This window comes from Indicator indicator, chromosome 2, assembly GCF_027791375.1.
Source record: "Indicator indicator isolate 239-I01 chromosome 2, UM_Iind_1.1, whole genome shotgun sequence".
NCBI classification, from domain to species: domain Eukaryota; kingdom Metazoa; phylum Chordata; class Aves; order Piciformes; family Indicatoridae; genus Indicator; species Indicator indicator.
The window spans coordinates 59,061,229-59,075,296 of record NC_072011.1 but is presented as its reverse complement, the minus strand read 5'-3'; the positions used below and the strand labels follow the sequence as shown (position 1 = coordinate 59,075,296).

At 50.6% G+C, this 14,068-nt stretch overlaps 1 protein-coding gene across 1 annotated transcript; it reads left to right on the top strand.

Annotated features, from left to right (window-relative positions):
* The first annotated feature begins 5,252 nt into the window (after nt 1–5,252).
* On the top strand, nt 5,253–11,810 carry CST7 (cystatin F). Its single transcript, XM_054399213.1, has 4 exons — nt 5,253–5,328; nt 9,711–9,883; nt 10,882–10,998; nt 11,733–11,810. The coding sequence occupies exons 1-4, from the start codon at nt 5,253–5,255 to the stop codon at nt 11,808–11,810; spliced, it is 444 nt and encodes a 147-aa protein (XP_054255188.1).
* Nucleotides 11,811–14,068: the final 2,258 nt, after the last annotated feature.

The following is a 14,068-nucleotide window of genomic DNA, read 5'->3' as shown; positions in this document are numbered from 1 at the left end:
AGGCACTGCTAGTTTTGGATGAGGCTGAAATGGAGTTAAGAGAATCCAATGGAGGGCCACAAAAATGCTGAGGGAATTGGAGCATCTCTTGTCAGAAGAGGTTGAGAGCCCTGGGGCTGTTTAGCCTGGAGAATAGCAAACTGAGAGGGGATCTGATCAATGCTTACCAATAGCTAAAGGGTGGAAGCCAAAAGAATGTGGCTGGGCTCTTTTCAGTGGTGCCCAGTGACAGGACAAGGGGCAACAGGCACAAACTGCAACACAGGAGGCTCCACTTAAACATAAGGAAAAAATTCTTTACTTTGAGAGTACTGGAGCACAGTAACAGGCTGCCCAGAGAGGTTCCTGAGTCTCCATCTCTGGAGACTTTCAAAACCCACCTGGACATGTTCCTGTGCAATCTGATCTAGGTAACCCTGCTTTAGCAGAGGTCTTGGACTCAAAGATCTTCAGATGTTCTGTGAAACAGGGCCACCACCCCTGGGGTCTGTATCCACTGGGGACAGCTATGCTCTGCGTGAGGTTTGCACTTGCCCTTAGCCTCTGAGCAGAGGAAGGAGATCCACACCAGGGCATCCCAATGTTCCTAGCACTCAGGTCAGAGGTACTGTGGCAGCAGCTGCTCAAGATGCTCAGTGGGTGCCCGGACTGACCAACCTGGGCTCCAGCACCGTGAATTACCTTCTGGTGCCCTCTGGTGCCAACAGCTACGGAAGGTGGTTTTACAGCTCTGGCACGCAGCCCTCCTCCCAAACTGCTCTGTGCACCTCACCAACCTCTCTGTCTTCATTAGTCATCTTCCCCACTCGCACCAAACCCCACCAAAGGGCTGCTAGTGGTGTCCCAAGGCACCTCTTTCATAATCATAGAATAATTTCTGTTGGGAATAACCTTTAAGACTACAGAGTCCAACCATTCTCTAACTCTACCACAGCTAGTGTTAAAACATGTCCCTCAGCACCACATTTCTGCCTCTTTTCAACACCTCCATGGATGGGGATTCAACCACCCCCCTGGGGAGCCTGTTCCAGTCTTTGAAAACCCTTTCAGTGCAGAAGTTTCCTCTAATCTCCAACCTAAACCTCCCCTGGTGCAGCTTGAGGCAAGGAAAGAAGCTGCACTTTAGAAAGATCACCCCCCAGATTACTCAGCCTGGTGCCCTTTTGACTCAGATCAAAAGGTTGTGAGCTCACCAAGAATCAAAGAGAGAAGAGATGGAGGTCCTGCAGGAAGCTCTTTTCTGATACAGCATGTGGCAGGGTGACAAACAGACTGTTGCAACACAGAAGAGATGCGTTGGTACCTGGTGACAAGGGTTTCAATCACCCCTTTCTTGTATGATGAAGGACTCAACTCTAGGTTTACAAATACACTCCCCCCCAGAGTCTCTCAGTGGGATCAGAACTGCAGAGCACAACTCCTGAGGAGAAGGGAGGGCTGATGATGCTTGATTCAGTCCCTGCCTGGGCCACAGTTCAAGGACAAACCCCTGTGAGAGCTTAAAAAGAAAGTGGAGTAGGAGAGGTTAAAAACCTCCCAGCAGAGCCTCTCTTATTCTCAATGTTTTCCACAGGCTTGGGGTCTGATTCAGGTGGTCTACACAAGCAGGTCTGTTAAATGTGACTCACCATGATTACTCCATTCCTTCATGGTTGGACATTTCAACAGAGGGTTTACCTAATCCCTCCCTACAAGAAAACATTTTCCTCCAGGTTCTTACACAGCACTCACACTGCCCAGCACCAGGACTTTCCTTCAGGTTATAAGATGCCTTTGCTGAGAAAGGATGAGTGTTCATTGCTGGGGCAAGTGAAAAGCAAGTACAACCCTTCTGCTCACCTGACACAACTGAGGCCCAGCACTCTCAGCCCTTCAGTTCATCTCCCAGTCTCTTGAATTTGGCATCTGGTTGTTTCAGATGGAAGGAAAGAAAGGAGAACAAAAATAAAAAGAGGGGGAGAAAGAGCATGAGGGGAGAAGAGCGTGAGGGGAAGAGAGCATGAGGGGGGAAAGAGCATGGGGAGGGAAGAGCGTAAGGGGGAGAAAGCATAAGGGGGGAAAGAACGTGAGGGGGGAAAGAGCGTGAGGGGGGAAAGAGCGTGAGGGGGGAAAGAGCGTGAGGGGGGAAAGAGCGTGAGGGGGGAAAGAGCGTGAGGGGGAGAAAGAGCGTGAGGGGAGAAAGAGCGTGAGGGGGAGAAAGAGCGTGAGGGGGAGAAAGAGCGTGAGGGGGGAAAGAGCGTGAGGGGGGGAAAGAGCGTGAGGGGGAAAGAGCGTGAGGGGGAAAGAGCGTGAGGGGGGAAAGAACGTGGGGAGGGAAGAGCGTGGGGGGGGAAGAGCGTGAGGGGGGGAAGAGCGTGGGGGGGGAAAGAGCGTGAGGGGGGAAAGAGCGTGAGGGGGGAAAGAGCGTGAGGGGGAAGAGCATGAGGGGGGAAAGGGCGTGAGGGGGAGAAAGCATGAGGGGGAAAGAACGTGAGGGGGGAAGAGCGTGAGGGGGCAAAGAGTGTGAGGGGGAAAGAGCGTGAGGGGAAGAAAGCATGAGGGGGGAAAGAACGTGAGGGGGAAAGAAGGTGAGGGGGAGAAAGAGCGTGAGGGGGAGATAGAGCACGAGGGGGGAAAGAACGTGAGGGGAAGAAAGAGCGTGAGGGGGAGAAAGCATGAGGGGGAAAGAACGTGAGGGGGAAAGAACGTGAGGGGGAAAGAGCGTGAGGGGGAAAGGGCGTGAGGGGGAAAGGGCGTGAGGGGGAAAGGGCGTGAGGGGGAAAGGGCGTGAGGGGGGAAGGGCGTGAGGGGGGAAGAGCGTGAGGGGGAAAAGAGCGTGAGGGGGAAAAGAGCGTGAGGGGGAAGAGCATGAGGGGGGAAAGGGCGTGAGGGGGAGAAAGCATGAGGGGGAAAGAACGTGAGGGGGGAAGAGTGTGAGGGGGCAAAGAGTGTGAGGGGGAAAGAGCGTGAGGGGGAGAAAGCATGAGGGGGGAAAGAACGTGAGGGGGAAAGAAGGTGAGGGGGAGAAAGAGCGTGAGGGGGAGATAGAGCACGAGGGGGGAAAGAACGTGAGGGGAAGAAAGAGCGTGAGGGGGAGAAAGCATGAGGGGGAAAGAACGTGAGGGGAAAGAGCGTGAGGGGGAAAGAGCGTGAGGGGGAAAGGGCGTGAGGGGGAAAGGGCGTGAGGGGGAAAGGGCGTGAGGGGGGAAGAGCGTGAGGGGGAAGAGCGTGAGGGGGAAAGAGCGTGAGGGGGAAAGAGCGTGAGGGGGAAAGAGCGTGAGGGGGAAAGAGCGTGAGGGGGAAAGAGCGTGAGGGGGAGAAAGCATGAGGGGGAAAGAACGTGAGGGGGAAAGAGCGTGAGGGGGGAAAGGGCGTGAGGGGGAAAGGGCGTGAGGGGGGAAAGAGCGTCAGGGGGGAAAGAGCGTCAGGGGGAAAGAGCGTCAGGGGGGAAAGAGCGTAGGGGAAGAGCGTAGGGGGAAAGGGCGTGAGGGGGAAAGGGCGTGAGGGGGAAAGGGCGTGAGGGGGGAAGAGCGTGAGGGGGGAAGAGCGTGAGGGGGGAAGAGCGTGAGGGGGAAAGAGCGTGAGGGGGAGAAAGCATGAGGGGGGAAAGAACGTGAGGGGGAAAGAAGGTGAGGGGGAGAAAGAGCATGAGGGGGGAAAGAACGTGAGGGGGAGAAAGCATGAGGGGGAAAGAACGTGAGGGGGGAAGAGCGTGAGGGGGGAAGAGCGTGAGGGGGGAAGAGCGTGAGGGGGAGAAAGAGCGTGAGGGGAAGAAAGAGCGTGAGGGGAAGAAAGAGCGTGAGGGGAAGAAAGAGCGTGAGGGGAAGAAAGAGCGTGAGGGGAAGAAAGAGCGTGAGGGGAAGAAAGCATGAGGGGGGAAAGAACGTGAGGGGGAAAGAAGGTGAGGGGGAGAAAGAGCATGAGGGGGGAAAGAACGTGAGGGGGAGAAAGCATGAGGGGGAAAGAACGTGAGGGGGGAAGAGCGTGAGGGGGGAAGAGCGTGAGGGGGGAAGAGCGTGAGGGGGGAAGAGCGTGAGGGGGAGAAAGAGCGTGAGGGGGAGAAAGAGCGTGAGGGGGAGAAAGAGCGTGAGGGGGAGAAAGAGCGTGAGGGGGAGAAAGAGCGTGAGGGGAAGAAAGAACATGAGGGGATAAAGAGCGTGAGGGGAAGAAAGAACATGAGGGGATAAAGAGCGTGAGGGGAAGAAAGAACATGAGGGGATAAAGAGCGTGAGGGGGGAAAGAGCGTAAGGGGGGAAATAATGTGAGGCGGGAAGAGCATGAGGGGGAGAAAGAGCGTGAGGGGGGAAAGAGCGGGAGGGGGAAAGAGCGGGAGGGGGGAAAGAGCGGGAGGGGGGAAAGAGCGGGAGGGGGGAAAGAGCGGGAGGGGGGAAAGAGCGGGAGGGGGAGAAAGAGTGAGGGGGAGAAAGAGCGGGAGGGGGGAAGAGCGGGAGGGGGAAAGTGCGTGAGGGGGAGAAAGTGTGAGGGGGAAAGAGCGGGGGGGGTAAGAGCGTGAGGGGGAGAGAGCATGGGGGGGAAGAGAGGGGAGGGGAAGAGCGGGGGAGGAAGAGCAGGGAAGGAAGAGCTGGGGGGAAGAGCAGAGAAAAGAGAAAAAGAACGGGGGAAAAAAGACAAAGCAAAAAGAAAGGAAAAAGGAAAAGAAAAAGAAAGGGGGAAATAAGAAAGGAAAAAAGAATTGAGGCAAAAAGAAAGAAAAAGAACATCAAACTAAACAAGCAAACAAACTAAAAACCCAAAACAACAAAAACGAAAGCAAGAAAAAGCAAAAAGGGAAGCAAGACACTGGCCCCATCTTCTCTGCCAGGTTTCTCAGCACACAATCACGCATATAAGCCAAGAACTCCATCCCCAGGCAGGGCTCACTTCCCACTGCTCAGGGACCGAGTTTCCCCAGGAGTCTTGCAGCCCACACTATAGGTCATAGGACTGTTCTCACCCCCACCCCGCTGCTCCGTGCTCCATCACACATCTGCCCCTACTGCTGCACAACCCCCAAGGATCACGAAGCAGAAGTCCCTTGTCTGATGCAGCACTGGTGCTGCTATTGCTGAGCTACAGCTTTGTGGTTGGGCTTCAAGGTACATGGTCACCAGCAGGAGACAAAGTCTGCAGCAGAGCTGCGATGATTCATAGGGTTTTAGGGTGATTTTTCCTTCTCTCCTCCCAGCCAATAAGAGCACTCAAAGAGGCAGATCTTCCACAGCAGGAAGCAGGGTGGTCACTCCTCTCACTGGCTCACTCCTGAGGAGGTGGAGATGGCAGGCAGCTTCACCTGCAGCTTCACTGCCCTTTGCTGCTTAGCACTTTGGAGCTTCACCAGGACTTCAGGTGGTAAGAGTGGAAAAGAATTTTGGCTTCCTTTGGGCTTTAAGTGTTTTGAGTGTGGGAGGCTGCTGGCAAGTAACAGCCCTTCTCCAGCTGCAGGGTTCAGACTGCAGCTGCAAATCCAACCACTGTCTTATGAAGAGCAGCTGAGGGAACTGGGGATGTTTAGTCTGGAGAAGAGAAGGCTGAGGGGAGACCTTATTGCTCTCTACAACCACCTGAAAGGAGGTTAGAGCAAGGTAGGGGTTGGTCTCTTCTTTCTAGTATTAGGTAATAGAATGAGAGGAAATGGCCTGAAATTGTGCCAGGGAAGATTTAGGTTGGATATCAGGAAAAATTTCTTTATGGAAAGAGGGGGTCAGGCATTGGAACAGGCTACCCAGGGAGGTGGTGGAGTCACCATCCTGGGGGGTGTTCAAAAATGTGTGGACCTGGCACTTTGGAACATGGTTTAATGGCCATGGTGTTCTTAGGTTGACATTTGGACTTAGAGGTCTTTTCCAACTGAAACAATTCTGTTTCCCCTTCTAGTGAACCCTGTTGTCCAGGGGCATCATCTAAGGATGTTAAAGTCAGTTTATGGGACTACTCTGTTTTGTCAGTGTTTGAACCCTGCATCATCTTGATCATTAAATGTAAAGACTGTGGGTACAATTTGACTGCTAAGCACAGATCATAGAATCATAGAATGGTCTGGGTTGTAAGGGAACTTAATGACCATCTAGTGCCAACCCCCCTGCCATGGGCAGGGACACCTTCCACTAAACCAGGTTGCACAAGGCCCTGTCCAACCTGAAATTGAACAGTACCAGGCAGGGGGAATCTATGACCTCCCTGGGCAACCTGTTCCAGTATCTCACTACCCTCACTGGAAAGAATTTCTTCCTAGTATCCAGTCTACATCTCCCCTCTTCCCTCTTATGACTACAAGCCCGTGTAAAGTGTCCCTCCCCAGCTTTCTTGTGCGCCCCCTTCTGGTATTGCACATTTGAGTGTCAATGATATGACTTGAACAAAACATGACTGTCTGCTTTCTTCCTCTGCTGAGCAAAGAAACTCTTGGTTGCAGCTGACTCTCAAGTCTTGGGAATGGAAGCTACAGGCAGGAGTGGTTTCTCTCAGAAGGTTTTAGTTCTACGTCAGTTTTACTTTGGTTTCCACACAGAGCAAGTACTCAGGGATGATGTTTGGTTAGCCAAGCAGCTTTTTATTTCAGCTGTGGTTTCCTTTGGGGGTTGCAGAAGCATGCAGGAACTCTGTGGTGGCTGAACTGTAAAGATAAGGCCTAGACTTGCTTCTAAGAGTGAGGAGGAGGTTTTGAAAGCACCTCATGATAAAGAAAAGCAACCTGATGCAATCTACCTATTTATTTCACTGCAGGGCATCCACAGGGCGACTCTCCTACTGCAGGAACTGGGCCCCCAAATTACTCCTCACTGAGGAAAGCACCAAAGTCTCTGCATCTCTGCAAGAGCAGCCCTTGCTTGCTTCATAACAGGCAGCTGCACATAAACTGGTTGCAGGAATCAGAGAATCATTTCAGTTGGAAAAGACCTTAAAGGTCATCAAGTCCAACCATTACCTAACTCTGCCAAGTTTGGTGCTAGACCATGCCCCTCAACACCACATTTCTGCCTCTTTTCAACACCTCCAGAGATGGGGATTCAACCACCCTCCTGGGGAGCCTGTTCCAGTCTTTGAGAACCCTTGCAGTCCAGAAGTTTCTTCTAATCTCTAAACCTCCCCTGGTGCAACTTCAGGCCATTTCCTCTCCTCCTATCCCTTGTTAGTAGCAAGAAGAGATCAGCCTCCACTAGGCTCCAACCTCCTTTCAGAGTTGTAGATAGCAATGAGGTCTTCCCTCAGCCTCCTCTTCACCAGTCTAAACAACCCCAGTTTCCTCAGCTGCTCCTCACCAGACCTGTTCTCCAGACCCTTCACCAGCTTTGTTGCCCTTCTCCAGTACCTCAATACCTTTAATGTAGTGAAGAAAGAAGAGAGTCAACCCTACTACTATCCAACAGGAAGGGGAGGGACAGATCTTACCCCTTTTCCTTCACATTTCCAAACCTAGAAGCAAAGATGGGGTCTAAAGTACAGCTGCTGTAGCCCTGAGCATCTCCCTGTAGAACAGTTAAGACTTGTTTTCCCAGGTCAGAAGATCACATCCTCTGGGCCTCTGAGTATTATAGGTGCCTGGCCTAGTCATCCAGTGCCTCTGCTCCCACCCAGACCTGAAGGACAAGCATTTCCAATACCAGTATGCCTAGAGCCCTGTGCTTTCATCTGATCATCAGGGCTATCCTGCTTTGCTCCTGGAGCAGACCCATCATCTTAGACACACTCAGCTTTTGAAGGTAATGTACCCGAAGGGCCAAGCTGAGGAAGAAACTGTCAGGAAAGGGTGCAGTGAGGGAAAATCAGAACTACAGATGCAGTGGAGCAAACTATTCCAAACGTGGAAGGGTGAAACATTCCAAACATGGAACACTGCACCGTACAGTGACCATCTTGAATGAAGATTGAAACATATCAAGAGAAATAAATCCAATAGCCTTGAGGAAACCTATAGGTCAGTAGAAGAAAACAGGGGGAGGAAATTAATCCCACAAGGGCTCAGAAGGTTTTATACCTACCTTGACTGGGATCACCAGGTTGCCCCTCTCTTCTCCTCTGAAGCAGGTCCAGAGGAGGGCCATGAAAATGATCAGGGGGTTGGAGCACCTATGCTATGAGGACAGGCTGAGGGAGCTGGGGGTGTTCAGCCTGGAGAAGAGGAGGCTCTGGGGAGACCTAGTAGTGGCATTCCAGTACCTGAAGGGAGCCTACAAGAAGGATGGAGACAGTTTACAAAGGCCTGCAGTGATAGGATGAGGGGCAATGGCTTCAAACTAGAGAAAGGCAGATTGGATGTCAGGATCAAGTTCTTTAGCATGAGGGTGGTTGAACACTGGAACAGGTTGCCCAGGGAAGTGGCTGAGGCCCCATCCCTGAAGATATTCAAGGTGAGGCTGGACAGGGCTCTGGGCAACCCGACTTAGTTGAGGATGTCCCTGCTGACTGCAGAGGGGGTTGGACTAGATGACCTTTGGAGGTCCCTTCCAACCCAGACCATTCTGTATTTCTCCCCTGTCTCCATTTCCTACACACCCTGTTCCTCTACTTCACAGCTGTGATAAGAAAATGTTCCTTGGCAGCTGGGTCAGAGAAAGAGCACTTCAGCAACCAAAGCAGCCTGTTCTGTAGGATGATGGAGAGCTAGTCCAAGTTCTGCCCCAGGCCTTTCCCCACCCAGCTGGAGAACAGGGACACCCTCTCCTTTGCCAGCCTATGAAAAGATCTTTCCCTCAATTTTATCATCACCTAAATCTTCCTAAAATAAAAACCTGGAGATGCCATCAAAGGATCAAGAGAGGGTGAGAAAGACTTATGCCTGCAAGAAAGACTTGGCATGCCAGGAAAGAGCAGCACGGCTCTTCCAGCCAGTGTTTGATTTGTTATCAGAATTTTTCTGTGCTCTGAACAGCATGATCAAGCTTTAGAACTATGTTCAAAATCAGGCCTTCTATCAGCTGGAAATTGTACCACAGAATTGTTTCAGTTGGAAAAGACCTGTAAGATCATCAGGTCCAACTATCAAAGACCACCATGGCCATTAAACCACATCCCAAAGTGCCACAGAGTCTTCATCTCTGGAGACATTCAAAACCTGCCTGGATGTGTTCCTGTGTGACCTTCTCTAGGTGAACCTGCCTTGGCAGGGGGTTGGACTCAATCTCCAGAGCTCCATTCTGTCAACTGCTGTTTTTTTTCCCAGGCAGGACAGGTTCTAAATATTCCCAAGCCATCACTTGTCCTCCCATCACAAAGTAACCACAATACCATCCAGGGGTGACATCAAACTTCTCAAGAGCTTTATCATTTCTGCAGTGCGTTTCAGCAGTTCAGTTTGTGTTTAGAATCACAGAATCATGGAACTGTTTCAGTTGGAAAAGACTTCTGAGTCCAGCTGACAACCTAAGACACCATAGCCATTAAATTGTGTCCCCAAGTGCCACATCCACACATTTCTTGAACACCTCCAGGGACAGTGACTCCACCACCTTCCTAGGCAGCCTGTTTCAATGCCTGCCAACTCTTCAGAGACATTCTAAATAACACTTCCTTGTGCCTTGGCTTCTTCAAAGTCAATTTGAGGTCTTCCATCACTTCTAGCAGCACCTTTTGGCATCATTCTCCAGGATTGTTTCACCATTTCAAACATAGAAAGAAAAACAGATGAGAGCACACCGGGGAAGTAAGAAGGTTTAGCATTTGTTCAGAGGGCTGAGACTTCCACCACTTCAGGCACCTGGTATGTGTTGCACTCACCTTTTATGTTGTTTCAGCTACATCTGTCCCACCACCTCATTCAACCATGAAGCCTGGCTCCCCTGTCCCCATGGGTACCGACAACCCCGGCGTTCGCAGGGCAGCTCGCTTGGGGGTTTACAGATACAACAACAGCTCCAATGACCTCTTTCTCTTCAAGGAATCCCAAATTAAAACAGCCATGGTACAGGTAAGAAAAGCCCAGGCTTCTGATGGTCCTCCAAACCATTTAGCAATTGGCCCTTCCTACAGAGTACCCCTGACAGGAGAGCCTTGATCCTGCTCAGGATCATTGTGTGTGCCCAAAGATAAACAGCACACAAACCTCTGTCCCAATGCACTGCTCTGCAGGAGGGCTCTGCTCCTCCATTTCAGTTGGAAGAGACCTTTTAAATCATCAAGTCCAACCATTATCTAACTCTACCAAGTCTGCTGTGAAACCATGTCTCTCAGCACCACATCTCTGCATCCCTGAAACACCTCCAGGGATGGGGATTCAAACACCTCCTTGGGGAGTCTGTGTACAGAAGTTCATTCTAATCTCCAACCTAAACCTCCCCTGCTGCAACGTGAGGCTATTTCTACCTGTCCCATCACTTGTTAATAGGGAAAAGAGACCAACCTCCACCTCACTACAACCTCCTTTCAGGGAGCTGTAGAGAGAAATGAGGTCTTCCTCCAGCTTCCTCTTCTCCAAACTAAACAACCCCAGTTCTCTCAGCTGCTCCTCACCAGATCTGTTCTCTAGACCCTTCACCAGCTTTGTTGCCCTTCACTGACCTGCTCTAGCACCTCAATGTTTTTCTTGTAGTGAGGGCCTCAAAACTGAACCCAGCATTCAAGGTGTGGCCTCACCAGTGCTGAGTACAGGGCAACAATCCCTTCCCTACTTCTGCTGGTCACACTATTCCTGATCCAGGCCTTTTTGGCCACCTGGGTACACTGCTGGCTCATGTTCAGCTGGTGTGAGAAGAACCCCCACTAGGTCTTTTCTCTGTCAGGTCACTTTCCAGCAACTCTGCCCCAAGCCTAGAGCATTCATGGGGTTGTTGTGACCCAGGTGCAGGACCCAGTACTTCAATCCACACCACCACACACAAGTCATAGCTGTAGCACTTGATTTCTAGCCAAAACTTTGGCACCCCTTTCCCCTGCCCCTACTTTAAAGGGGGCCCCTGCTTCCTCTAGGTTGTCAGAGGGCTGAAGTACATGCTCCATGTGGACATTGGACGCACTGTGTGTGAGAAGAGGGAGCACTCCAACCTGGACAGCTGTCACTTCCAGAAGAAAAAAAACCTGCAACAGGTATGTGTCCAATTCCTTTGGGGTACCCAGTAACTACAGGTGATTCTAGGCCATCTCTAGAGTGTATAGTCACCTTCAGACCAGCTCTGCCATGTCCCCATAGATGTACAAGCCTCTTCTGCACAGTCACCTGGGGTGAGGCAAGGGGTACCAGTATGAGCAGCATTGTATCTCTCATGCATCCAAGGCCAGCTCCTTTCTGCAAGGAGGTGAATCATTCATAGCCATCTAGCCCACACTCCTGGGTAAAACCTGCAGAAATAGAGCAGGTGCTAAACAGATCTCCAGGGTGAGGGAAATACTTAGACAGAATCATGGCATGGGTTGGATTGGATTGGAAGGGATCTTAAAGATCATCTAGTTCCAACCCTCCTGCCATGGGCAGGGACACCTTCCACTAGACCAGGTTGCTCAAGAAGCTGGCCTTGAACACCTCCAGAGAGGGGGCATCCACAACCTCCCTGGGCAACCTGTTCAAGTGTCTGATCACCCTCACTGTAAATAATTTCTTCCTAACATCCAGTATAAATCTGCCCTCCTCCAGCTTATATCTGTCCAGTACTCCAGGTGAGCTTTCCCACTCAGATGTGGCTACTTAGCCAACAGCATCTTTTCCTAGGATCAAGGGGGCTGACAAAAAGATGTTGTTCTCTCCTGCCCCATTATGGACCAAAATGCTGAGCCCAGACCAGCAGCCACCTGATCTTCATCACTAATCCCCCTTTTATTTGCAGATGCTGAGATGCTATTTTGAGGTCTGGATAACACCTTGGTTACATACAGCTCATGTTCCTGTTGCTCTCTGTTACTGATTCACCTTGCCCCATGAGAACCTGACTTACATGAGATCTACTGTCATGAATTTTTCCTTGCCTGGACTGTTGAGGCCAAAACTGAAGTGAGGAACAGCTGTACAGAATCTCCCCAGAGCTCTTCTCTGGTTGTTCTTCTCCCCGAGAAAGATGCTGCAAAGTGACAAAGCTCTGCCTTGCCTGAATTTCTTGCTGTCCAGTTGTATATCTGTTTTTCCAAAACTAAACTACAGATGAAACCAATGCTGTCATTCATTCTGTAGAGGTTGAGTTCCCAAAGCAGTGTGAATACACCTAGGAAGCGAAGCAATGTTGGACTTATGTTACTCTGTGATGAATCTTCACACAGCTATGATGTAAACAAGGCTAAACTACAGCACATGGAACTACAACATTGAAGAAAGCTTCACAACAAAGGGGTAGTTTGCCTGAGGATATACACTCAAAGTCTTAAAGAATCTCCAGTGCTAGAGAAAAGGTTAGACATCTGTGTCAGGAATGTGGGAGGTCAAGTTGTTCTTTCTTCAGGATAATGTTGTCAGATCAGATCTGTCATAGAATCACAGAATGGTTTAGGTTGACAGGACCTTAAAGATCGTTTAGTTCCAAACCCCCTGCCATAGGCAGGGACACCTTTCAGTAGACCAGGTTGCTCAAGGCCCCATCCAGCCTGGCCTTGAACATCTCCAGAGAAAGGGCATCCACAACCTCCCTGGGCAACCTGTGCCAGTGTCTCACCACCCTCACTGTAAAGAATTTCTTCCTAATCTCCAGTCTAAATCTCCCCTTCTCCCCTCCTCCAGGTCAAAGCCATTCCCCCTGATCCTATCACTACAAGCCCTTGTCAAAAGTCCCTTCTCAGCTTTCTAGCAGGCCCCCTTCAAGTACTGGAAATCTCCTCTAAGGTCTCCCAAGAGCCTTCTCTTCTCCAGGCTGAGCTGCTCCAACTCTCAGCCTGTCCCCATGGGGGAGCTGCTCCAGCCCTCTGACCATGTTCACAGCCCTTCTCTGGACCCTCTCAGCAGTTCCACGTCCTTCTTGTGCTGGGGCCCCCAGAACTGGATGCAGTACTCCAGGTGGGTCTCAGGAGAGCTGAGCAGAGGGGGAGAATCACCTCACCTGTCCTGCAGGTCACATTACTTGCCAATGAAGCACAGTCATGAATTATGAAATTTCTTTATCAGAAATGGGCATTAATTCCTTCCTGCCTGTGAACTCCACCCCCAGAATTCCTGCCTGTCCTCAGTGCAGAGCCTGCCTTTTGCCTGCCTGCAGTTATTGCTAAAGTAGCTGTAGCTACAGGCCCATCCTTCTCAGCTGGAGGGATGTGCCCAGCCAGAAAGAAGTGCAGAAGGCTAGGGGAAAGCAGATGACATTTTTATCATCATCCCTTTCTCTGTTGCTTTTCATTGTACATCAAGCAAATCTTCATTCTTTCTTTCTCCAAAGTGAGGAAACTGAGCAATACCATGTTTATGTTTGACTATCACCCAGTGGTAGAAAAAGAGAGAGCAGCAGTCTTCAATCCCAAAGCACAAATTAGAATCATAGAACCACTGACACTGGAAGACATCTTTGAGATCATGAAGTCCAACAGCTCACCTAGAGCTCACAATCCCACCACTACTTCTAAGCCATTGCCACTAAACCACGTCCCTCAGCACCACATCCACACATCTTTTAAATACCTCCAGGGATGGTGACCACCACCTCCCTGGGCAGCCTGTTCCGATGCCTGAAATCAAGCCACTAAATCACACGGCTGCTAAAGTAACACCTTCAAGATGCAAGCCCTCTTATGTAAAACGTGACAGCACAGCCTTTCCTTCTGTAACTGACAGAAAAGCATTCTCTGGATTTACCAAGCAGAGTATCTGTTAGCAGAAGTAGTGTAGATGCCAGAAAGCGTCCATAAGCTGCTACCACATTCCAAAACCTTCCACTGAAGCCTTCCTCATCCACTATTACTGGATTTTATAAGGGCCCTTTCAGTCTACATCAATTTTCAAACACCGATCTTCCCAAAAATCTCAACCATTCTCCATTAAAAACATGCTGAAGAGGATCATCCCTCTTATAAGGAAAGACTGGGAGAATTAGGTCTCTTTGCTCTGGAAAAGAGAAGACAGAGGGGATCTCATCAATGCTTAGAAATACTGAAAGGGTGTCAGGAGGATGGGACTAGGCTTTCTTCAGTGGTGCCCAGTGACAGGACAAGGGGTGCTGCGATGTGAGAGACGGGACGAGGCCTGATGCAA

Coding starts and splice junctions, on each gene's coding strand:
- CST7 (XM_054399213.1), top strand. CDS start 5,253: ATGGCAGGCAGCTTCACCTGCAGCTTCACTGCCCTTTGCTGCTTAGCA. Junction 9,884..10,881: donor TTAAAACAGCCATGGTACAG/GTAAGAAAAGCC, acceptor TGCTTCCTCTAG/GTTGTCAGAGGGCTGAAGTA. Junction 10,999..11,732: donor AGAAAAAAAACCTGCAACAG/GTATGTGTCCAA, acceptor TTTTATTTGCAG/ATGCTGAGATGCTATTTTGA.